The 26,091-nt window shown below is 40.0% G+C and overlaps 1 protein-coding gene across 3 annotated transcripts in view; it reads right to left on the reverse strand.

Moving 5' to 3' along the window:
* The window catches only part of PLCH1 (phospholipase C eta 1), a 151,296-nt gene that overhangs the window by 45,451 nt on the left and 79,754 nt on the right, over window positions 1-26,091 (reverse strand). For all 3 annotated transcript variants that reach the window (XM_075861528.1, XM_075861527.1, XM_075861526.1), the window contains 6 exons: window positions 23,201-23,294; window positions 13,784-13,987; window positions 11,867-11,987; window positions 8,200-8,371; window positions 3,254-3,361; window positions 967-1,128 (listed from right to left, as the gene is read on the reverse strand). In XM_075861528.1, the coding sequence (XP_075717643.1) occupies window positions 967-1,128; window positions 3,254-3,361; window positions 8,200-8,371; window positions 11,867-11,987; window positions 13,784-13,987; window positions 23,201-23,294 (861 nt within the window). The remainder of the gene's footprint in view (window positions 1-966; window positions 1,129-3,253; window positions 3,362-8,199; window positions 8,372-11,866; window positions 11,988-13,783; window positions 13,988-23,200; window positions 23,295-26,091) is intronic.

Raw genomic sequence — 26,091 nt, forward strand, 5'->3', positions numbered from 1 at the left:
CAAATACGCCCATGTACATTCACAAATCATGCACCTAAGTGAGCAAGACATGATCAGGTGAGGTTTTCGGCTTCTGGATGAAAACCATGCATATTTCCATTCACTGGCAGCAAGAAGATATAATAAAAACTGTATGGAATTTGAACACAAATTTTTTTAAAAACTATGGATAACTTTGTCCAATAAATATGATTCACTTACAAGAAAAAAGAAAAACCCCTATAATTTGGCACGTTATAATATAATTAAAAAAATTGATTATAATATTGAATAATGTCAGGAACAGCAGAGGGGAGATAGAGGATACTGAGAGACACAGATGGAATCATGTTAGGAGATATTGTAGTCAAACGTTAACAACATACAGGTTCGCTGCAACCTGGCAAATAAGAAGGGTTTATTTATTTTACAGCTAAAGGATATAGCTGTGCTGTGGATATGAACCAAAGCAATGGTCCCATACAGATGTGCACACACATATATTGCCAGTGGCACTTTCAAGTAAGGGGGATTTAACAGGTGAGTATGGGCTTTTTTGCTATTTTTGCACATATGCAAAACCCCTCCTAACCACAGGCAGCATGTTATAGAGCAGAAGAAACGGAGCAGATTTATAAATAGATTTGTGCAAAAAGATTGAGGATAACCTGGAATATATTAATTTAAAACCTTGATCACTGTGGGCCATGGAGACCAGTGGGCGGTCTCAACTATTGATTGTCATCCTTCTCTGTATGAGAGTGAATGCAAATATAGTTGCCAATCAGCAAGTAGGACCGCCCACTGGACTCTTAAGCCCAGAGTCTAAATTAATTCATTACAATAAATTACAGGTTCTCCTGTATCTTTTTACCCAAAACTACATATCATTTCAAGTGATTTTTTTACTACATTTTTACAAAAATAAAAGACACATTTAGAAATGGAACGTAAATCATTGTCATCGAAACCAACATCAATTTTTACCTGCTTTATATTAACATTCAAGCCCTCATGGGTTGCCTTTAGTAAGGCTCTCACAGTGAAGCTGTCGGGATCCTCCTTGTCCCTGATCTGAGATTCCTTCAGTAAAGACTCCAGTTTTTTCCTTATAAAAGATTCTACTTGGTGTTCTGTTGTTCCGTTGCTCTGCAAAGGATTAAATACAAACCCATTAACATGTGGTTCATTCAGTGCTCTAGGCTAATTCATAAAACCGGATTCAGCTATGCCAAGAATGCAAGCACTGAATGTGTTTTCTTTCAGAGCAAATTCGATATTTGATTTATATAAAGCAACAAACACCAATCTACTGCGCAAAAATAACAATTGTCACCATGCACGTCCACGTGTTTCATATGCAGTAGTGGTTGGCATCGAGGGTCTGTTTCTATATAAAAAGGCTCATGGTTTAGCACACTATAATGAAGTTCAAGTTTACGTACAAAATTAATCTTCAAACTTGATTCATCAAACGGAAGATATTTTTTTCTACATTTTCTTCCAAGAAATTTGTAACAAAAGTACCGTAGTTTTACAGGAACTTTAATAGGAAATCGAATGCAGGACACAGGTAAGAATGCACATTTCTCAAGTGGTGATGCCACTGCCGCCTGTGATGGAGCAATGTCCGCACAATCCAGTAAAGGCCCCAGTTGCTCTGCTCATTGTGGGAAAGTAGGTGAGTATCATGGTTTTTTATCGGGGCGAGCACAGAAGTTGCCATTATTGCTGTGTGGGGACGATGACGACGAAAGGTAGCATTTTTACTGCATTGGGCTTATAAGGGAGAACTATTACTGTAGGCGTCCTAAATGGAGGCTATTACTGTGTGGAGCAAAAAGTTAGGCACTTTTGCTGTGTGGGTCACTATCACCATCTGGGGCCCTATTACTGTGTGGGTCACTAGCTATCTGGCACTATTGTTTTCAAGAGCACATTCTGTCCGGCATTGTTATTTTGGGGTCATTTCCTGTCTGGCACTGTTATTTTGAAGTCACTATCTGTATGGCACTATTATTTTTGAGGTAGCTATAATTGACAAAAATATTTCTGTTGCTGAATTTTTATATTTGTTTTCATATTTCTAGAGTACGATACTTGAGTACACTGTGCAATACAGTAGGTACAGTAATGGGGAAAACGTGGCAGAAGCAGGAACAGCATTGAGATGGCAGCAGGATGGGGAGTTTGTTTAAAAGTTGAGGAATAGGTAGGGTGGTGGCTAGAAAGGCAATCAGTCAGAGGGTTCTGGGCAGCAAACTCTGAAGACACGAGTTGTAGCTGGAAGAAGTCCTCATGCCGGTCTGAGCCAGATAAAGAAGAAAAAGGAAAGGGAACAACTCAAATCAGAAAAGATGTCACCTGTAAGTCCAAACCTTTCCCATTAATGTTATAAAAAATTCCCCTAAATAGATTGTTTTTATGATGTTTATTTGACTGTGTAGATATAGTAAGACAATTAACAATGTTGAGGTAGGGAGACCATTCATTAAACCTTTGCACTAGGTCCACCAATATGTTAAAACGGCCCTTCATCAAAAAACAAAGGCCAAGAGTCCTGGGGCCATGTTAAAAAAATAAAACAGCACAATAGCTACAAATTCCAAATACTAAGTTAACAAAGTCATTTAATTTAAATGTGTATAAACCATGGACAATATGATCAGCATATTAACCATATGCATTCAATTATACAATTATTGAATCCAGTACAATAAAGATCCTGGAAAGTTCTGTGTTGGAAAGAATATCAGCATATGGCGATGAAACTTATTCTTTCACCTGAAGCACCAAACCGGAAATAACAATTATGCTCATACGAGTTGTGGGGGATGGATACTACCACAGAAGTAATAAACACACGCTGTTTGGAAGCCGGATGAGCCAAACAGAAAATGATAATCTGGACAAACAATGTTTATATATAAGTGTATATATGTTTATATATATTATGTATATATAAGTATGTACTGTACATACCAATTTATGCCTAAGGATTACAGGGTATGGAGAAATACATATTCTAGCTATGTGTCATAAAATCTATAGCAATTTTTTGTAATTCCCTAGGCTTCACTTTAATGAAAGGAGGGCATCTAAGGCACAAATTAAATACATATTATCAATATATTATTAGAAATCTAAAGACATGGGCTGTGCTACAATACCTGAAAAACCTAGATAAAAAGCAAATACCTGTAAAAGCAAGCACTGTAACTTGTTCGCATCAAGCTATAATAATATCACACTAGAAAAGTAGAATTCTACGTACAAAGCAATGACTTAGTTTGCATTCCTCTTCTATTTCATCTGCACTGTCCTCATCAGACACCTCCCCCTCCTCAGCATCCTCTGCCAGGTCATACGGCAATTTCTTCCCCTGATAAAATAAACAACACAAGGTAATCAATGAAACAGTAAAATAATAAAATGTTATATCAATGTGCAGTTAGCAGGAAGCAGTACAGTATTTATGTTCTCCGCTGCAGCCAGGTGAACAGCTCTCTGCTCATTGAGTAACATATTGATAATCTAAAAAGGAAAATTTGACAATTTTTGCAACGGGACAGAGTAACTCCCTTGCATTTTTATGGAGGACATTTTTATTTTTATAAACCCTTAGCATGTTATTAGTCTTATACTAAACCACTTATTTGTTATGATCGTTTTAATAAGAATTTAATCTCACTCATCCAGTCCATATTTCCTTTTCTAGTTTATTAATCCTCATCCTAAGGGGGTGTAGTTTCCAAAATGGGGTCACTTGTGGGGGTTTCTACTGTTTTGTCCCCTGTTTTGCAAATGTGCCATGGCATCCGCAAACCATTCCTGCTAAATTTGAGCTCCAAGAGCCAAATGGCGCTCTTTTCCTTCTGAGCCCTGCCGTGTGTTCAAACAGCAGTTTTTGACCACAAGTGAGGTATTGTTTTACTCGGGAGAAAATGTTTTACAAATGTTGTGGTGCTTTTTCTCCTTTAGTCCTTGTGGAAATTTTAAATTTTTTGCTAAACCTACATTTTCTTTGAAAAAGTGTAGATTTTAATTTTCACGGCCTACTTCCAATAATTTCTGCAAAAAAACTGTGGAGTCAAAATGCTCACTATACCCCTAGATAAATTCCTTGAGGGGTGTAGTTTCCCAAATTGGATCACTTTTGGGGGAGCTCTCCAAACCAGACATGGTGCCTAAAATATATTCTAATAAAAAGGAGGCCCCAAAATCCACTAGGTGCTCCTTTGTTTCTGAGGCCTGTGCTTCAGTCCATAAGCACACTAGGGCCACATATGCAATATTTCCTAAAACTGCAGAATCTGGGCAATAAATATTGAGTTGTGTTTCTCTGGTAAAACCTTCTGTGTTGCAAAAAAAAAAATAGATTAAAAATGAATTTCTGCAAAAAAGAAAAAAAAAATTTTCAATTTGTACATTTCCCCCCTACTTTGCTTTAATTCTTGTGAAACGTCTAAAGGGTTAAGAAACATGCTAAATGGTGTTTTAAATACTTTGAGGGGTGCAGTTTTAAAAATTGGGTGACTTATTGGGGGTTCCTAATATATAAGGCCCTCAAAGCCACTTCACAATTGAACTGGCCCCTGTAAAAATAGCCTTTTGAAATTTTCTTGAAAATGGGAGAAATTGCTGCTAAAGTTCTAAGCCTTGTAACGTCCTAGAAAAATAAAAGGATGTTCAAAAAACAATGCCAATATAAAGTAGACATATCGTGGATGTTAATTATCAATTATTTTGTGTGGTATAACTGCCTGTCTTACAAGCAAATAAATTAAAATTTAGAAAAATGCTAATTTTTGCAATTTTTTGCTAAATTTTGGTGTTTTTCACAATTAAATACTGAATGTATCGAGCAACTTTTTGCCGGTTACATAAATTCCAATGTGTCACGAGAAAACAATCTCAGAATCGCTTGGATAGGTAAAAGAACTCCGAAGTTATTACCACATAAAGTGAAAAATGTCAGATTTGAAAAACGAGGCTCTGTCAGGAAGGTCAAAAGTGGCCCAGTGGGAAGGGGTTAAGTGACTTAACTTTTAATTAACTGTTTGATAAAGCGAAAGTTAATAAGTAAATAAGATAGTCTTTGTGTTTTCCACTTTAAAAAATTAGTTGTCTATTGGTAAAGCAAAATAATATAAACCAAGGAACAGCAGATTTAAAGTGTTGCATGCGCCGCAGAGTGTCAGAAATAGAAATCTTTGAAAAAAAAAAAATATATAAAAGAAATTAAGTACAACATCTGGCAAAGTATTACCCCTAAAATTTACTACACTTACACAGATAAATATTTCAATATGTGAATACAGACAACCACAATATGCATTACAAGATATGAATATAATATTAGTATCTCCAAATGAGTGTTCACCAATAGACAAACTCGTCACTCCATATATGTTCCCATAGTAAAATAATTAAAATTGTTAAATTCCTCTTTACATTATGAAATAATTGGGCTCCTAGCTGTTGTAGTCTGAAGCCTAACATTAAAACTAGAATTATTTTTTGTTTTTGCTTTCTTGAAACTACAAGTCTCTGTGCCATTAGCCCGTTAGTTTACGTGCAGTGAGTGCCATCAGCAGGATCGGGCTGACACACTGACTGACTGCTAAATTCTGTAGTGTGACAGGGATGTGGGGAAAAAAAGAAAGACAAAGAGCGCTCTTCTAAGGTGATACCGTAGATTCAAAGGCAGAGGGTACTAGCAAAGGTGTTTTTAAAAAAATACACTCACCTTCTGTAGTTGTGCTGGAAGGTTGGCACAACTCCATCATCTAGCGTGTGGAGCCATTAATCTCCATATTTAGGCAGTCTGCTGTCCTTCAGAGTGGACACCGGTGGCTGAATACTCAGCGGTATCCGATGTGGGAAAACGGTCCAAAGGAACTTGAAAAAGGATCACTCCTTGCTGAAGGCGCTCATGCACAATCGTTGGAAGTCGGCCACGTCCCCAGTAAAAGCAAGTAGTGATCCTTTTTCAAGATTCTGTACTGTGACAGGGAACTAAAATACACAGTTCCCTATAACTAAAACCCCTGAACACAGCGCTGATATTGCATTCAGGCACTTGCTAGGGAACCCCAAGATGTTATTATTGATGTCACAGGGATTCCCTGTGGAGAATAGCATGGGAGCACTCAGAGAAGATGCCATCTGTGTCTTCTCTGAAAGTCCATGTATCCAGATAATTTGTAACGGTGATCTAAAGGGCTGCGACTATTAGATCACTGTTCTCAGTGATCTGTATATGAGGACAGCAGGAACATACAGATTATGTGTTCCCCTCTAACCTGAACTGCTATAGCGTAAAATAAATATGAAAAATAAATGTAGTAAATTGTAAAATAATAAATAAAATAATTTAAATAAAAAATAAAAAAATGCTAATAAACATGCCTGCTCCACACATTACTCTTGCAGGAGATTTTATGCCAACCCATTCTAAATCCATAAGCATTAATATGGAGTTGGTCCCACTTTACAGCCAAAATAGCTTCCACTCTTCTGGGAAGGATTTCTACAAGATTTTGGAGTGCCTGTGGGAATTTTTGCCCATTCATCCAGAAGAGCATTTGTGGGGTCAGACGCTGATGTTGGACATGAGGGTCTGGCTCACAATCTCCACTCCACAATTATACCAAACGTTTTCGATGGGGTTTAGGTCAGGGCATAGCATTATCCTTCCTCCACAAAACTCTAAAGTTGGCACAATTGAGTCAGGAAGATAACGTTCTCCTGGCATTCGCGAAACCCAGACTAGTCCATCAGACTGTCAGATAGAGCAGCGTGATTCACCACACCACAGAACACGTTTCCACTGCTCCAGAGTCCAGTGGCGGCGTGCTTTACACCACTCTATCTGACGCTTGGCGATGTAAGGCTTGCATGCAGCTGCTAAGCCACGGAAATCGATGCCATGAAGCTCCCAGCCACTTTGTGACTGTGTTGTTGTGTTTCCTAAACGCTTCAACTGTGCAATAATATCACTCACAGTTGATCATGGAATATCTAGGAGGGAAGAAATTTCTTGAACTGACTTGTTGCAACGGTGGCATTCTATTACAGTACCACGCTGGAATTCAGACAGCTCTTTGGAACGACCCATTTTTCACAAGTCTTTGTAAAGGCAGACTGCATGGCTAGGTGCTTCATTTTATACACTTGTGGCAATAGGACTGAATGAAACATCTGAATTCAACGACTAAAAGGTGTGTCCCAATATTTTTGTCCATATTGTGTATGTTTTTATCATGCAGCATGTAGATTACCTCAAACATAAAATAATTACGCTTGGTGACCAATTTTTGCCTGTTCTACCCTGGTTCTAATTACTTTTGCAGCTTCACTAAAAAAATGCTGTACACACATTTGCCGTTGCACGAGAATTAGAGGCTTAGATTTGGGTAAATATTATTCATTGAACAAATGTGAAATCTGAAATGTGAAATCTGAATGTGAAAAAATGAACGGAAAAAGTTTAGCTTGACAATTTTTCCTTACATAAGAGCCACAATTTTGAAAGGATACCAGCTCCAATGCTAAATAATAAATCCATTGTGTCCCACAAAAAAAAACAACTAAAAAAGTTAAAAAAAAATGCCTTTAGGATGCATCATTCCAAAAGGTGAAACTTTGCTTTAGGCATCAAGGCACAAAACACTCCAGGTCATGAAAGGGTTTAAGGCGTTTTTCAGTGTTTCCATTGATGGTCTATCCTCAGGACCCCATTGTTCAACAGAACATTGTGGCAGCAGCACTCGCTGCATCACCACGATCCTTTCTCTTCAGAACCCCTTACAACATCTATACGGGTGTGGATGTATCTGGTACTGCAGCTCAGCCCATTCAAGTGAACCGGGCTGTGCAGAAATGAGCTGCTGTACCAAAACAGCCAAAGGGATATAGTTGTAGCTGTGTTAAATACTATATGGTGCTGCTGCTGCTCATTCTTTCTGCTGATCTTGGTGGTCCCGGAGTTAGGACTCCTAAAAATCATACACTGATTGCCTATCAATGTAAAATCACAAGAAACCCTGAAGCTATTTTATATCTCCATAAACAATGTATATGGTCTGTTTGAAGTAGCTTACTCTTGGTGTTTTCGTCACTGTTTATTATATCATTGTTAATATATTATTACAATTCTGTAATAATGTTACTCCATCATGTTAAGAAAAAACATGACAGCTCCATATTGCTGCTTACCTTTACAAGTATCTTGCCCTTTAGGTTCAGGGGGCTGGGAAGTTGCTTGTTTTCTCCAAGTGGAATTGAAGATAAGTCAAGTTTGTCCCCAAATATTTCTTTTAGATACTGAGCAATTTTCCTTTGCTGTTGAATGTTACAGTGATTTTCAATAGACAGAATTACAGGATACCTATAATAAAAAACATGAGTTCATATAAATAGCAGATATCAATTGTAATACCTCCAAAAGTACATCAAAATAAATAAAAGTTGCTTGCTACACCTGAGATACCTCATGGAGATAGTGTCATCAGCTATTTTAACTGGTTCACGACCAGACACCGTTTAGCCATTTTTAGCACGCGTTAGTTAAGCTTCTATATATTTTTTTTTATTAGGCTAGCGACGCATTTTTTGCAGTTTTTTTCGTAGACAGTGCAGGTTTCCTTTTTCATAATTTTTATACTCAAACTTTTGCTATTTTAGATTTTTTTAGGCTTATAGTTTGATAATAGGTAAAAAAGCATTTTTTTTTACAAATTTTTTTCTGGTAATAGTTTTTTATTTTACCCTAAAATATAACTTTTATTTGTGATTGTCATTGTCTACTGTAAATTTTAATATAGTACATGTCTATTTAGGGTAATTGGGTCAGGGCTATCATTATGACAATGTTTTGGCGGGGGAGCGGTTTTTTTTGGGTGGGTTTTTATGTCATTTTTATTTAATTTATTTTTTACTTTATTTTACTCTTATTTTTTTATTATTATGGTCTGTCTCTCAAAAGTCAGAAAAGACCTTTGGTGGACTTTATTTTTTTTCTTTTTCTTACTTTTACACCTTGTTTGTCCATTGTAACTGGGGCTTCACAGTAGTCCCTGTTACGGGAGAAATCAGCCCTGTTATAGTGACTGTTGTCATTAATGGGGCTGTGCTGGGTCTAGTTAGACCCAGCAGCAGCCTGCCACTAATGGCATCCTGGCGATCATGTGAGCAGCTGCTCTATTCTACACACAGCGCTCCTTGAGAGCTCTGTACAAGAGATAAGAGAAAACAGAAGCGGTGAAAAACGCTTCTACCTTCTCTCTGGGGTGCCGGGCATAAACTGACTGCCGGTCACCTGACATTTAGCTGCCCGATCACTATGGTAGTCAGCTAAATTCCACGCCAAAGATCTACTGTGGCGCGGGTTTTAAGGATCTCAACCGCCCGCCATATAATTACCATGGGCGGCCTGGAACCAGTTAAAGTCTGCCTTACCTAACCTGTATACAAGGGCTCTGTCCTGCCTATGGCATGCAAGCTTATCTATGAAAAACGTAATAATCTTTAGGTGTTTTATAACCTATAGTTTGTCTCAATTATAGGAGTGTTATAGAAGGTATATAAACATATAATTTGAGTATGCAACTTATTTTCTTCTTACACTAATTTATGCCATTACTCGACGCTTCTTTAGATATGTAAGTGTAGACAAAAACATAGCTGTTTAAACGAACACTACATCTAGAAATTAATGGTAAAAGTTAATAGGAGATAAACGTTTCCACACTGCTTGTCACTCTGCAGGATTTTCTGCATGTTCCTGAAACACTTTTGTACAAATCTTGTAGAGAACACAAGTGTCATTTACTTCTGACCTCTTCCATTTACATCTGGCAGATGGCTAACGGGACAACGCTGAGTCAATGTGGTGGGGCTTAAACGTGTTCTCCACTTTGGACAATCCCTACTTTTTAGAAGGGTCCCTTGACAATAACTGATCAAAGTGCCCTCCTATTGTGAACTGCAGCGATCATCTGTAATCTGTGGGGAAACCGGTAGTAAGTGTTAGGGTATGTTCACACGGCCTATTTACGGACGTAATTCGGGCGTTTTTGCCCCGAATAACGTCCGAAAATAGCGCCTCAATAGCGCTGACAAACATCTGCCCATTGAAAGCAATGGGCAGACGTTTGTCTGTTCACATGAGGCGTAATTTACGCGCCGCTGTCAAAAGACGGCGCGTAAATAGACGCCCGCGTCAAAGAAGTGACCTGTCACTTCTTTGGCCGTAATTAGAGCCGTTATTCATTGACTCCAATGAATAGCAGCGCTAATTACGCCCGTAATTGACGCGGCGTTCAAGCGCCTGCACATGCCGTTACGGCTGAAATTACGGGGATGTTTTCAGGCTGAAAGATCCCCGTAATTTCAGCTGTTACGGACTCCCTCGTGTGAACATACCCTTAGATCTCCCTGTAGAGCCACCACAGGGGTAATAAAAGGGCTTCCCACTAAGCTCATTTATTACTCCCAATCCTTCTCACTGCCATCGTGTTGTGAGAAGAAACAGGGTTGGGACCCCCATTCTAGTGATCATGGGGCGCCCCAGTGCTGGGGCCCCAGCGACCATACATTTATCACCTATCCTGTGGAAAAGAAAACCTATTAAAACAAGACATAATACCCATTCAAATTAATGTGTTGTCTGGGTAATGCAGGACAGGACCCCCAAAGCAAGAGAGGCTCCTTGTAACCATCTCTGTCTACTCTGGCCAAGAGATCAGGATCCCTCTCTATTAACTCAGAATTCTCTAATAAGGTATATGAAAATGGGTTTTGTAAACTGGACAACCTCTTTAAAGCGAATTTCCTCCAATTGCAAATTGAGAAGTGAGGAAGGCTCATTCTGCAGCTAGTTGTATTACAGACAGTCACAGGATTGTGAGGAGGAGGGTGAAATGGCTGATATACTGCGACACATATAGAAGAATTCTTTATAGATTTCTGAGTGTTAATTGCAATATGAAACAGAATAGGATAAGAAATAAAGGACGATATTAATGGAGGAATTGCTAGAATTTTTTTGACATTTTTAGGGGTATTTATGTTTAGCTACTATCACTAGCGCACTTCATAGTGCAAAATTAAAAAAATTGTATGTTATTATTGTAGTAATAGAACTAAAAATTATAAAGAAAAATATAAAAAAAATGAACAATACACAACGGGGGGAATTGATTAAGCTCTTCATATCAGATTTCTGGCATACAAAAGTTGCAATTTGCACAAAAAGTTTTTGAGCAACAATTTTGAAGCTTTTGCATTTTTACGCTGCCTCCGCCACATTCTGTCAAGTGGGTGGGGATTAGCAAAAGGAGGCCGCGGACAATTTTACTATAAGGAACGCCATAAACTGGGCTACATGGCAATTAGTAACCCCCTTAATAGTATTGCATGCACCCAAGCTTACTTTCTAGAAATTAACATTCATATGAAATAGAAGGGGAGCTAGTTTTTCCTCATACTCACATAGTAGCCAATATGGTTGTAATATCTACATATCAATATTTGAAATCAACTATTCTACAGTACTCATGGTAGCTCCTTGCCTTTTTCATGAAGTGATGCAGCCCATCTTACCTACTTAGATTCACTTGTTTACCAGCAACACAGTTGCATATTGAGTAATGCTGGGAGGTAGGCATGATGGGATCTGTATTTTGGAAAACAACTTCAATGCAATGTTCTTTGACATCCTATGTTACTCAAGTCGGTCCTACACACAGTGGTATTGCTAATAGTCTAGGAGACACAGGTACTATATGTTGGGTGAGCTTTAAATGTTAGACTGCTAGATTACTTTTTATTTCTTCACGAAGATGATTCATGTTTTGCAAAATGGGGAGCAGAAATAACATACTCATTTTTAACAAACGCATGCTTGTTGATGGCCTCCACAACATCTTTAAAGGGAATTTTTGAGGTGAGTGTGTATCCATGGTGCACAACGGGCTCTCCATCCGGCCCATCCCAGCAGTCAACTGTTGAAAAAACAAAACAATTTCTAAGCAGGAGAGGAAACAAAGATGTAAGTATGAAGAAGAACAAGAAAGAAGAAACCTATACATTAATATCAGTAAGATTGTAGGAGAAGCCTTTGGGAGCAGTACATTGACCCTAAACAGGCTGCGGTGCACACTGTCTTTACTGTGCTATATCCTTCTGCAGGGTAACTGCTAGTTTTAAATATTCCTGGTTGGTGTTCCAGGTTATTATTGGTTTGCACCTGATTCAATGACCAAATTGCTGTAAATGAATGAATATTAGGAGGATCGTGATACACTGATTATTGTAACTGAAATTATTTGAACAAACTAAAAAATGGTGTCATCACACAGGCGCTATCATTGTAACTGCTGCATGTAAACAGTCTTTTTTGGCTGCAATATAGTAACAGCTGCCACAAATATGTCAATGTTTTAAAGTAATAACATTGCCCTGGAATTGCATACTTATGGTAGTTAAATCTGGTCACAGATATGAGATTTTTGTCACCAGATCTCAATGAGTTTGACGTATTCTGTCAAATAGAATAGGACGCCATGCATATTATATTGTCAGAAGGTCCCAAGGAAATTGTGTGAATCTGCCAATAAATATCCTAAGTCTCTGGCCGGCTAAATTCTATGAAAAGGTTAATAAAAGGGTCTGACCGACACCACTGGCACCGCTTTTAAAGAGAAACCTTAGAATCTTCCAACTTATCTCATCTATTTTTCTTCACACAATACACATCTGGCAGCCCACATAACTATTAAGCTGCCCATACACTTAATATAACTCATTCGGCCTACAGCTTTTCCTCCCGACTCCTGCATACACATGCACGCTTGGCTGAGTGTGCATGTGTATTCAATGGGGAGGGGGGAATAAGCTGCTGCCAGATACTTCTGGCAGAGGTTTATATCCTGTGAGAACAAAGGATAGCGCATGTTGAAATCAAACATTCTTGATCCTTCGTTCCCCTGACATCTGCAGTTGGGACACCCCCATAGAAATCAGATAATTGTCCGGCTCCCACTGAAAATCGGCAGACTGCCATCTGATGTGTATGGGCCCCTTTAGATCTGTCCAAAATATGAGGATCTGATTCAAAATATTCAATGACTATGCACGGTCTGTGTAACCAGTAATTTGTAGTAAGGTATATATAATAGTTCATTTTCTTATGGATATATTAATGATTGCTCATACGTATTGCTCTAAATATAAAGGTTTACTTTTGTTAATTGTATTATTTATTACTTATTCGTTGTGATCACTAGAAAATCTTAATAACTGGTAAATGCCCTGTTTTAGGCCTCATACGCATGACCATCGCCGTGTGCACGGCCCGTGTCATCTGCGAGCTGTCCGCAAATCACAAACCGTGCACACATTCATTTTAATGAGCCTGGACCGCAAAATGCGGCCCGTAATAAGACATGTCCTATCTTTTTGCAGTCCGCGCTCCCGGCCAATGCATGGACCGTAGAAACTATCGTCGTGTACATGGGCCCATAGCAATGAATGAATGAATGGGTCCGCAATTCACCCGCAGATTTTCGGGTGAATTGCGTGCGCAAAAACATGTACGTGTGCATGAGGCCTTATTACAAAGAGATTAATTCCAGTACATACAAGCTGTATTACTTCAGCCAAACATAAAAACAAAACAAGTTACAGTATTAATATCAATCATTAATAAAACCAGATAAGTAACGTATAAGCTTTTAATGAAAACTATTAGTAGGACATTTTACAATATAATATAAAAATATAGTATGTTCTAACATACCTTCTATACATCGGCAGCCATCTTGTAACACCCAAGCATACATATCCACCTTTGACTGGGATAGAAGTTGGTCCCCAGTTAAATAAGTATTATGAGATGAAGCAATGTAATAATTGCTCAAAGGCTGCTCCATGTCCTGGTAAATTTCACAATGTAAAGGGTTAAATATGTCGCCTGCAGGGCTTCTCATAAAACTGGTAAAACCTTTGGGGAGAGATAAAACAAAGCACTCTTATTATTTCCTTGGGTAACAAATACAATAATTGTATAATATAACATTCAATGTCTGCAGCAAACATGCTGGTAAAGTAGCAAAGCGAGTACATTGTGTTACAAGAGAAAGCGCCTCGAACAGAGTACAGCATCACAATACCTGGCACAGTCGGCAGCTGTTCTCCTTAGAACTGCATAGTGCCTTCATATTAAACACTATATAGAGTATACAGTACACATACCACGCTAATGTAGTCATAAGTATCTAAAAATAGTGTGTGCACAAACAATGTGCTCTGATATAGTTACATTGTTCTTGCAGATTGCTAAATTTAACACATATTAACTACCTATTCCCTTGCTTTATTGAAAACACAACTTTTCTTCTTTTTTTATTTTTATTTGGTCCATACTTACAATATGAGATATATCACCCTCTATAGCTATTTTCCAACTGAAGTCACCAGTATATGCAGGTCATTAAGTGTTAAAGAGGCTCTGTCACCAGATTCTCAAATCCCTATCTCCTATTGCATGTGATCGGCGCTGCAATGTAGATAACAGTAAAGTTTTTTGTTTTTTTTTAAAAACGTTCATTTTTGGCCAAGTTATGAGCTATTTTATATATATGCAAATGAGGTTTTAAATGGACAGCTGGGCATGTTTTTTTTCGTATGTCCAACTGGGCGTGTATTGTGTTTTTAACTGGGCGTGTTTACTTGTTTTACTAACTGGGCGTTGTGAATAGAAGTGTATGATGCTGACGAATCAGTGACCAATCAGCATCCATTAATTTACACAGCACATAGTGTTCTTACTAGAACGATGTGCAGCCACATACACAAGTGTCCGGATAATGAATACACATCACCTCCAGCCTGGACGTCATGTGTACTCAGAATCCTGACACTTCTGAATCTTTTCTGTGAGATTTCCAGCTAGGGAAACTAAATCTCGTTTACCTCGTAATCTCGCGAGATTACGCGTGGCTTGCTGGAATCTCACAGAAAAGATTCAGAAGTGTCAGGATTCTGAATACACATGACGTCCAGGCTGGATGTCATGTGTATTCATTATCAGGACACTTGTGTATGTGGCTGCACATCGTTCTAGTAAGAATGTGATGCTGCTGTGTAAATGAATGGGGAGGAGTGCATGATGCTGATTGGTCACTGATTCGTCAGCATCATACACTTCTATTCACAACGCCCAGTTAGTAAAACAAGTAAACACGCCCAGTTAAAAACACAATACACGCCCAGTTGGACATACGAAAAAAAACACGCCCAGTTGTCCATTTAAAACCTCATTTGCATATTTATAAAATTGCTCATAACTTGGCCAAAAATGAACGTTTTAAAAAAAACAAAAAACGTTACTGTTCTCTACATTGCAGCGCCGATCACATGCAATAGGCGATAGGGATTTGAGAATCTGGTGACAGAGCCTCTTTAAGTTTTTGTTTTATTTTTTAAAAAGAATGTATTCAGTCATTTATTTTTTTTAGTTATTTTTTTTTATTCCTCTCTGTAACACAAATTAATGGCCACCATTACAGCTAGATTAACAGTTATGATTAACATTTTCCAGTAACAGATATGCGCAAGAAGCGTCTGAACGACTGTCATTTTTTTTGAATACTGTACATGACAAAGGAGTTTGACCTTAAAGCTACATTCAGACGAACGTAGCTAACCTCGAACGTGAAAACCTGCGGTTTTTCACGTTCGAGGTGCACCCATGTGGGACGTGTTGTCATGGATCCCCCATAGACTAGAGTTTATGGAGTGATGCGTGACACGCAGTAAAATAGGACATGTCCTATTTTTTCACTGACCCTTCACATGCTCCGTTGAAACAACGGTTGTGTGAACGGCCCCATTGAAGTACATGAGTCCGTGTGACAGCCGTTGTTTTAACGGCCGTCACACGGACTACATATACACTTGTCTGAATGAGCCCTAAAGGGGTTGTCTGGTTTAGAAAACCCATTTTCAAATACTCTGTTAGGGAATACTGAATAAAGGCGGGCGGGGGGGGGGGGGGTGTCTGCTGTTCAGGAATCTATAAGCCAAAGCAGAGAGGAGATACAATAAGTGTCTCACGCTCATGAGAACCCAGCACGCCTGTACATTACACAGGCAGTCCATTGATTTCAATTAGAACTGTGTAATGCTTATTTTCCCCTGTGGTGGCGCTGCAGGAAAATGGCTTATTTTCTGTTGAGTTTTTCCACAAATTACAGCTGATTGAGAGGGGTACCAGCAGCTGTACCCCATGGTTGTCCATATTTTCAATGTATGGGGGACATATATCCATGATTGTTACTGAAAGCTTGCACATGCAAAGCAGCTTGTAGTTAATGAATTTGTACATAACGTAAGTCATAAAAAACAAATTAATATCTAAGTGCATGCAATGCAAAAATGTAATTGATGGATTCAAGCTAATGAAGCCAGTGCAGCAAGGAAACATTATAGATGTGTTAATAGTCAACATAAGGATCTAGTTGAAAATACATCTGGGAATGAAGGTTTAAACTAAATTTAGAAAAGGTAAGTAGTACAGCTGTAGAAGGCTTGGGGTTAAGACGAGTTACATAAGGATATGGGGTGTTAACTGTTGCTCTTTTTCTTTAATATGCATTTCCATGTGCCCCAGTTATAGTCTAATGTTGCAGGGTCAACAAAATATTGAATTTATTTAAAATTCTTTACTATACAAATACAGATCATCGTATAGCAAAGCTACACCAATATAAATAACTGAATGTACAATTTCACAAAAGGAAAGAATGTCTATATCGCCAGTTGATACAATATTGCAAAGCGGAATGGAATGTCTGTAATTTGACCTATTTTTTATTTTTGTGCTGATAGAAATAGCCGAGAATGTTAAATAAAGTTAGTTTCAAAATTAACGTACCATCTGTGACCTTGTTTTTACAACCTTAGGGCTTCTGTAACTACTGTAGCATTCAAAGAAAATAAGACAATCATTTCCAATTCATTAGTTAATAAAAAGTTCTAGAACATTCAGTGGCCTTGCGCTTTGCACGACAGCTATTGTACCCAAACTGCCATGCCTGCCCAGCTCTACTAACACATCGTAATTACAATATGGGCACAATTTCGAATTCAGAGGAGCAGAAGGTTACGACAGGCTACCTAAACAACAGTTAACAATGCAAAATACCACATTGTATGAGCAACAATATAACAGTGTTAGGGCCTGTTCACATCACCGTTCATTTCCGTTCCGGGGTTCCGTCGGAGGGTTCCGCCGGGTGAACCCCGCAACGCAAAGTAAAACTGACAGCACAGCTTCCGTTTCAGTCACCATTGATCCCAATGGTGACGGAAATATCGTTAATGCTTTCCGTTCGTCACCATTGCGGCTGGTTTCCGGTTTTCCAACGGAATCAATAGCTTAGTCGACTACGCTATTGATTCCGTCGGAAAACCGGAAACCAGCCGGAATGGTGACGAACGGAAAGCATTAGCGATGTTTCCGTCACCATTGAGATCAATGGTGACGGAAACGGTGCTGTCAGTTTCACTTTCCGTTGCGGGGTTCACCCGACGGAACCCTCCGACGGAACCCCGGAACTGAAATGAACGGTGATGTGAACAGGCCCTTAGAGATACAGGCTAGTCTACCACTTAAACTAATATCCGGTACATCCTGTAATAAAGTGATTTCAATGGAAAGTATAAAGCTTAATTGGTCGAAAAAGAGAGATTTTTATGACTACCAATGTTGGGTTATAATGATAGTCACCACAAGAAAAAGGCAGATTTATGGTGGATAAGTGGCTGACACAGGCCTTACAGTACTGGGCTGTTGATTTAAATCTGACCAGGGTAATATCTGAATATACAGGGTGGGCCATTTATATGGATACACCTAAATAAAATGGGAATGGTTGGTGATATTAACTTCCTGTTTGTGGCACATTAGTATATGGGAGGGGGGAAACTTTTCAAGCTGGGTGTTGACCATGGCGGCCATTTTGAAGTCGGCCATTTTGTATCCAACTTTAGTTTTTTCAATGGGAAGAGGGTCATGTGACACATCAAACTTATCGAGAATTTCACAAGAAAAACAATGGTGTGCTTGGTTTTAACGTTACTTTATTCTTTCATAAGTTATTTACAAGCTTCTCTTTGTTTACAGCCATTGACATGTCGCAGAGGTTAACACGTGAGGCGCGGATAGAAATTGTATTGATGTCTGGTGAACGCAGTACCCGGGTCATTGCAGCAGATTTCAATGCAAGACACCCTACGAGACCACCCATCTCCCATGCTACAGTTTGCAAACTGCTTGCCAAGTTTCGTGAAACTGGTTCAGTGTTGGATTTGCCCAAATGTGGACGCATGAAAACTGTCACTAATGAAGAAACATCAGTGGCTGTCCTAGCTTCATTCAGCAAGAGCCCACAGCGTAGCACTCGCCGCATGTCACTGGAGAGTGGCATCAGTCGAACATCCCTTCGGCGGATATTAGCTACTCACAAATGGCACCCTTACAAACTCCAGCTGCTGCAGCATCTCAACGAGGATGACCCAGATCGGCGCACTGAATTTGCAGAATGGGCAAAACAAAAATTGGAACAGGACCCTCAGTTTACACAGAACATTTTGTTCAGTGATGAAGAAAACTTTTATGTGAATGGTGAAGTTAACCATCAAAACCACTGCTATTGGTCTGACACTAACCCACATTGGATAGATCCCTCCAAGACTGTTGGAACACAAAAACTGATGGTATGGTGTGGTATATGGGGTACAAAGATAGTGGGGCCATTCTTCATCAATGGAAACCTCAAGGCCATGGGATATCTGAAATTGCTACATGATGATGTGTTTCCCTCTTTATGCACTGAAGCGGGCACGTTCCCTGAGTTTTTCCAGCAAGATGGTGCACCACCACATTATGGGTGTCAGGTCCGAGCATTCCTAGATGAACAGTTTCCTGGAAAGTGGATTGGTCGTCGTGGGCCAGTTGAATGGCCCCCTAGGTCTCCCGATCTGACCCCCTTAGACTTTTATCTTTGGGGTCATCTGAAGGCAATTGTCTATGCTGTGAAGATACGAGATGTGCAGCAACTGAAACTACGGATACTGGAAGCCTGTGCTAGCATTTCTTCTGCGGTGTTGCTATCAGTGTGTGAAGAGTGGGAGAAGAGGGATGCATTGACAATCCAACACAATGGACAGCACTTTGAACACATTTTATAAGTGGTCAGAAACGTGTAAATAACTCATGAAAGAATAAAGTAACGTTAAAACCAAGCACACCATTGTTTTTCTTGTGAAATTCTCGATAAGTTTGATGTGTCACATGACCCTCTTCCCATTGGAAAAACTAAAGATGGATACAAAATGGCCGACTTCAAAATGGCCGCCATGGACAACACCCAGCTTGAAAAGTTTCCCCCCTCCCATATACTAATGTGCCACAAACAGGAAGTTAATATCACCAACCATTCCCATTTTATTTAGGTGTATCCATATAAATGGCCCACCCTGTAGTATATATGCTCTATTTATGTATGTGTGAATTTTATGAATTTTATTTTGAGTATTCGTATTTCTTTCACCACCTTAAAAAACATACTAGTTGGTTATTTGATTTAGGCCTCATGCACACGACCGTTGCCATGTGCACGGCCGTTATTTTTGAGCCTGGTGTAAAGGATCTGCCAGGCACTGCGGGGTTAACTCCCAGAACTAATCAGTCAGCACCTGAGAGTACATCCCTGAGACTGACTCCTGCTTCCACCATTCAGGCTGGCAGGCTTAGGAGTGGGAGAGCCTATCGTAACCTGGCCAGACTCAGCTAGCTCCCGCCCTCGGTCTATTTAAGCCTGCACTTCCTGTCCCTCGGTGCTTGTTATTGCTTTGGTTTCCTTCCTTGTGGTTCCTGGCCCAGCTACAGCTCCTGCTATTTTTGATCCTGCTCCATACCGACCCTGGCTTACCGACTACTCTTCTGCTTTTCGTTTTGTACCTCGCACACTCCTGGCTTGACTCGGCTCGTTCACCACTCTGGTTGCTCACGGTGTTGCCGTGAGCAACGGCCCCTTTTCCTTGCTTGTGTTCCTTGTATGTTTGTCGTGCACTTACTGAGCGCAGGGACCGCCGCCCAGTTGTACCCCGTCGCCTAGGGCGGGTCGTTGCAAGTAGGCAGGGACAGAGTGGCGGGTAGATTAGGGCTCACTTGTCCGTCTCCCTACCCCCTGCCGTTACACCTGGACTACAGAACACGGCCGTAATAAGGCATGCCCGTTCTTTCTGCGGTCCGGGCTCCTGGTTCATGCACAGACCGTGAAAACCACGGTCGTGTGCATGGCCCCATAGGAATGAATGGGGCCGCAATTCTCCCGTGGATTTTCGGGGGAATTGCGGCCGTAAAAGCACGTTCGTGTGCATGGGGCCTTACTGTAAAATTGGATCTAGGATGTATGTATGTGTTTATGCATGTGTGTATGTATGTATGGGGAAAACCAGTACATCTAAGCATTACCTGACTTCTAAAATAATTTTTGATCAACAATAAAAGTGTTTCCTGTATAAAATGTTCCCTTTTTAGCATAATAGGTCGTGAATAAATGTCCAGTGTAGGCCAACAATAACAAGTGTTGTCTATGTGTTTGGGGACAAAATCTCTTATTAAAGAGGCTCTGTCTCCAGATTATAAGTGCCCTATCTCCTACATAATCTGATCAGCGCTGTAATGTAGATAACAACAGCGGTTTTTATTTTGAAAAACGATCATTTTTGAGCAAGTTATCAACAATTTTAAATTTATGCTAACTAGTTTCTTAATGACCAACTGGGCGTGTTTTTCTTTTTACCAACTGGGCAATGTGCAGAGGTGTGTATGACGCTGACCAATCAGTTGCCAATTACTGTCATACACTTCTCATTGTTCCAGACCATTGTTACAGTGTGAGTGAAAGAAGCTGGGCTGGAACAATGAGAAGTGTTTGATGCTGATTGGTCACTGATTGGTCAGCGTCATACACTCCTCTGTACAATGCCCAGTTGGTAAAAAGTTGGTCATTAAGAAACTAATTAGCATAAATCTAAAATAGGTCATAACTTGCTCAAAAATGATTGTTTTGAAAAATTAAAACCACTGCTGTTCTCTACATTACAGCGTCGATCAGATTATGTAGGAGATAGGGCACTTATAATCTGGTGACAGAGCCTCTTTAAACTAGACAGGAAAACTATTCTGGTGATACCACATGAGTTATGTTGTCAGTTTAGATGTGTAGAAGCAATACAGTATTATTTAACAGTCAAAATCACCCTATAATAATACACAATGCAAGTTTACTAACGCAGGTTCACTAAAAAAAATAAAAATATTACATGTTTTTATCTGTGCATCGCCATATAGTGCATATGTGAGGCGTCATAAATGAGGATATAACATGGATTACCTCTATACTATGGCATTTGATTGAACATATCATCATATATTTATTAGGAATTCTGTATCTGTACGAATAGGAGAAAACCTCCTTACAAACCCAAATATACAGATAAGGAAAAGAACAGGAAAGCTAAGTTCACACTACCGTTACTATCAGTTTATCTCTCTTCCGTCAGAGGAAGAGAGGATCGATACATTAAATGGAAAGCAACAGTTTCGTTAGAATTACCATTGATTTCAATGGTAATTCTTTTGCGTCAGTTGCTTTCCGTTTGTCTCCGTTCGCTAGGTTTCCGTTTTTTTTCAACAGAAACAAAAGTGCAGTCTGCAGAACTTTTGTTTACATTCAAAAAAACGGAAACCTAGTGAACGGAAACAAACTGATAGAAAAAAAGTTACCATTGAAATCCATGGTAATTCTAATGTAACCGTTGCTTTCCGTTTAATGTATCGATCCTCCCTTCCTCTGACGCATAGTAACGCCAGTGTGAAAGAAGCCAAACACACCAAGAAACCAACAAATAATATTCAATGTTTATTTCTTTTTTACTAGAGAAGTTTACAAATGGCATTGATGAGTTTTCAAAAATAGATGATCACAAAAATAGTAAACCTAGACAGCCCATCATATATACTCTCTGTGCACAGTAAACAAGTAACCTGTATAAAAGGCAACAAAATAGGAAGAAAACCCATGTATGTAACATAGAAAAACATAAGTGTAGGGTAAATCCTAAGTTGTACACTGAATGTGGCGATTAAGGGAAAACCTCGGCAAAACCATGATGCACAGTATATGCCCTAAACACTTGCAGCATGCCCTGGAAACTGTGTCGTTTTTAATTGCAGCAGGTGAATGGAAAGTCATAAAGCCCCATTCACAACAGTGCCGTTGTAGTCATTTACTTGTGGAGCAAACATACAGTATGGTTAAAACCCTACATGAGCACACACCCTAATTTACAGAATACATGAGAATACATGTTTCCAGAATACACCTCTTCATGACAAGACAAGAAGTAGTCATGCGGTTTTTGAACTATTTTGTAATCAATGTATCTTTTTTATGATATTTACATGCAAATACAACCGTTAACAAAAGTGAAAAACAAGTAGTGGTGGTACCTCATAAAAAAACAAACTACATTTATGTAGATGATATACACTATATTATTACTACAAATCTAATAATCTAAAAGGAAATAACAGGAATGAATGGCTATGATCAACAAGAAGAACAGAATTCCATGTGACGGGCGCTCATTTATATAACTTAAAACCACTATAAAATATTGGGTAGGTCAACCATACATTGAAAATTTTCAATGGTTAAACAAAGAGTAATCCTTGTAATTATTATTATTAGTTCTATCACCAGGACAGAGCAAGGAAACCTTTTTATGTCTATTCATACCAAAGCCTGGACAACTACCTCAGGTTACCTGGTTCTAGGCAGTTCATAGCGAATACTCGTATTACTTATGAGACTGCAAACTCATCAGGCAGATTCTAAAGATGATCGGCAGGAACCAGAGTACACCCGGAAAATAGATGATTTTTCTGGGGGAATTTGGATGGCCATACATTTCCCCTGTGGCATTACATGGTGGCTATTCAGATGATACATGGACAGTCCGAGTCCCTTAGAAATAGCGAGCTGCTGTTTGTCATTTTTGGATAAGCACTTTATTATAATGATTATTATTAATATTATCATACAAGAACTGTTTCAGGTCAATAACATGTAAATCCTACCTTCTATTCCCAGCACATTTTCTTCCTTGTTTTCTTCTGAAACTTCGAATTTCTGTATAATGTCAAGACAGTATTCTGTTGTCACATTATTCATCTGTTTGGAGAAATGACAGCACTATTGTCAGTTGTTCTTTTCTATAGTACACTGAGTGTTAATTCAGAGGAAAGTCTGGACCCAAGGCTATGGCAGAAATCCCTTTGATAAAGCTTAAGATGCAGTGAACCGTAAAAAAATTGTCAGCGCAAAAGTTATAAATATTGAATTTTAGGAGTACTCAAAAGGATCGTACGTCTCATCTCCAAAGGAGATCAAGCAAAAACCAGATAACATGGAGGTTCAGATGCAGAAATCTATGGATCATGGGCCTATCATTGAAAATAATACCATATACTGAGAGCAATATTTGGAAACTATTTATCAAAATAATCTTAAAGAGGTTATCCGAAGACCAAATATTGCTACTCATTCATCTTATTATATGATTTTAAAAAAAGGCACTAATTAATAAACATGCATTTTTAATTCTGGGCTGAATCGCTGATTCAAAGCACGTTCATGTGGTGTTGGAAGCTCTGCAGCTTCCTCCTACTTGGTGATGTGCCAACACAGCCCTTCGTGACTTAGGGCTGTCTCCCCCTCCTGTTCATGTAGGCACGTTACCAAGCACATGATTGCAAGGGGCTAACTCTCTTGGCAAGAGAGCATCCTGGTGCATGCGCAGACTGAAAAAGGGTGAAGATAGACTTACACAGGCAAGCGTTGGGCAGGGAAAGCAGTAAATGCCGGGACTTGTAGTTTTTCAGCGCATGCCTCATAACCCGGAAGGGGTTATCATGGTTCGTTGAGTAACCCTAATAGATTGTTTTGTGACTTGAAGATATGTCTTATGATAAGAGAACCTTTATAAAAGTATTTAGAGGGATTTTTTTTTAATGTCATTTTGGGTCGCTGGAAAACCCCTTCAATCTACTCCGATAGGCTCACATGTATTGATAAACGACAACAAATCTTGGAGTGATATTGACAGTTTATCCTTAGTATAGGAATAAATGTATGACTAGTGACCCCTTTGATCATCAAAAAAATAATTGATAAATCAGACACAGCTATGTATACATACCTCCCAACCGTCCTGGAATCAGCGGGACAGTCCCGGATTCCGGGCGGTGTCCCGCTGTACAGACTGCCAGTGGTATGTCCCGGTTTCAACTGTATCTGCATACTCAGGATGCAGATACAGTTGAATCCAATGCTGAAGCAGGGAACCTGATTGAGCATTCCACTACGGACTCCTAGGCTAGAGCAGCGAAAGCTCTCTGGCCAAGGACTCCTGTCTTGGAAAAGCCCTTGACATTACTGTTCATAAATGGACAGTGACGCCAGTGGCTCCTCCAGGAGTGGTGTCCCTGGCCAGAAAATTGGCGACGATCCGGCCGGGGATATCGACATCTTAAAGCCCCGAATATCACTGTCCATATATGGACAGTGACGTCAGGGGCTCCTCCTGGAGAGGAATCCTCAGCCAGAGCGGGGCCGATGCTTTGGCTGGGGATTCCGCTCCTAGAGGAAGAGCCTGGCATCACTATCCATATATGGACAGTGACGTCTGGGGCTCCTTCTGGAGATGAATCCCTGGCCAGAGCGTTGCCGACGCTCTGGCAGGGGATTCCGCTACTGGGGAAGCCCCTGGCCTCCCTATGCATATACAGACAGTGATGTCACGGGCTTCTCCTGGAGTGGAATCCCCAGCCAGAGCGATGCCGATGCTCTAGCCGGGTATTCGGCTCCTAGATGGAGCCCCTGGTGTCACTGTCCATATATGGACAGTGACGTCGAGGGCACCTCCTGTGGCCGAATCCTCGGCCACAGCATGGCCGATTTTCAGGCTGGGGATTCCGCTCCTAGAGGGAGCCTCAATGGAGATACCTACAGGGGGGGGTTTAGCGCTATCTTTAGGCAGGGTCGCACTATCTTCAAGGGGGTGTGGCACTATCTACATGGGCACTCTGGCACTATATGGGCACGATTTGCATAAGCACTTTGTGGACCCTGGCACTTTATTTGTGGGCACTGACACTTAATATGTAGGCACTGTGGCACTATCTACAGTGGGCACTGTGTGGGCATTGTTGCACTATGTGGGCACTGTGGTGGTATGGCACTTGCACCATTGATGTGGGCACTATCTACAGTGGGCAATGTGGCAATATCTACAGGGACATTGTGGCACTATGGGTCATTATACTATATGGGGGCATCTGTGTGGGCATTATACTGGATAGAGGCAACTATGGGGGCATTATAATGTATGGGGGCAGCTATGGGGGCGTTATGCTGTATGGGGATAGTGTATGGGGGCATCTGTGCAAGCATTATACTGTATGGAGGCGTCTGTGTTGGCTCTATACAGAATGGGTGCATCTATGGGGGCATTATACTGTATGTGAGTATTATAGTGTGCGGGAGCAGCTATGGGGTATTATATCGTATGGGGGCAGATAGTGGCATTATACTGTGTGGGGGTTCTACACAGTATAGGCATTATACTGTGGGGAGGCACTATGGGAGCATGATACTGTGTGGGCTGAACTGGGTGTGTATGGGTGGGTATTGGGCAGGGTTAGAGGCGTGGCTTAAAAGGAAAAACAATTCCGCGCAACTCGCCACATCAGTTGTCTCTCTTTGCAATACTTGACAGTTGGGAGGTATTTGTATATACGAGTGTTGCTGTGTCTGCTTCAGCAGCTCAGGCCATTCAAGTAAACAATAGTGTGCGGGGATCCCTACTGATGATATGTTGATAGTCTATTATTATTATTATGTGTAATATAATGCAATTCCCAATTTTTTTTCTACATAAACCTACTCCCTCCACCTGGTGTGGCTGGAT

Source organism: Rhinoderma darwinii, chromosome 4 (assembly GCF_050947455.1).
Source record: "Rhinoderma darwinii isolate aRhiDar2 chromosome 4, aRhiDar2.hap1, whole genome shotgun sequence".
NCBI classification, from domain to species: Eukaryota; Metazoa; Chordata; class Amphibia; order Anura; family Rhinodermatidae; genus Rhinoderma; species Rhinoderma darwinii.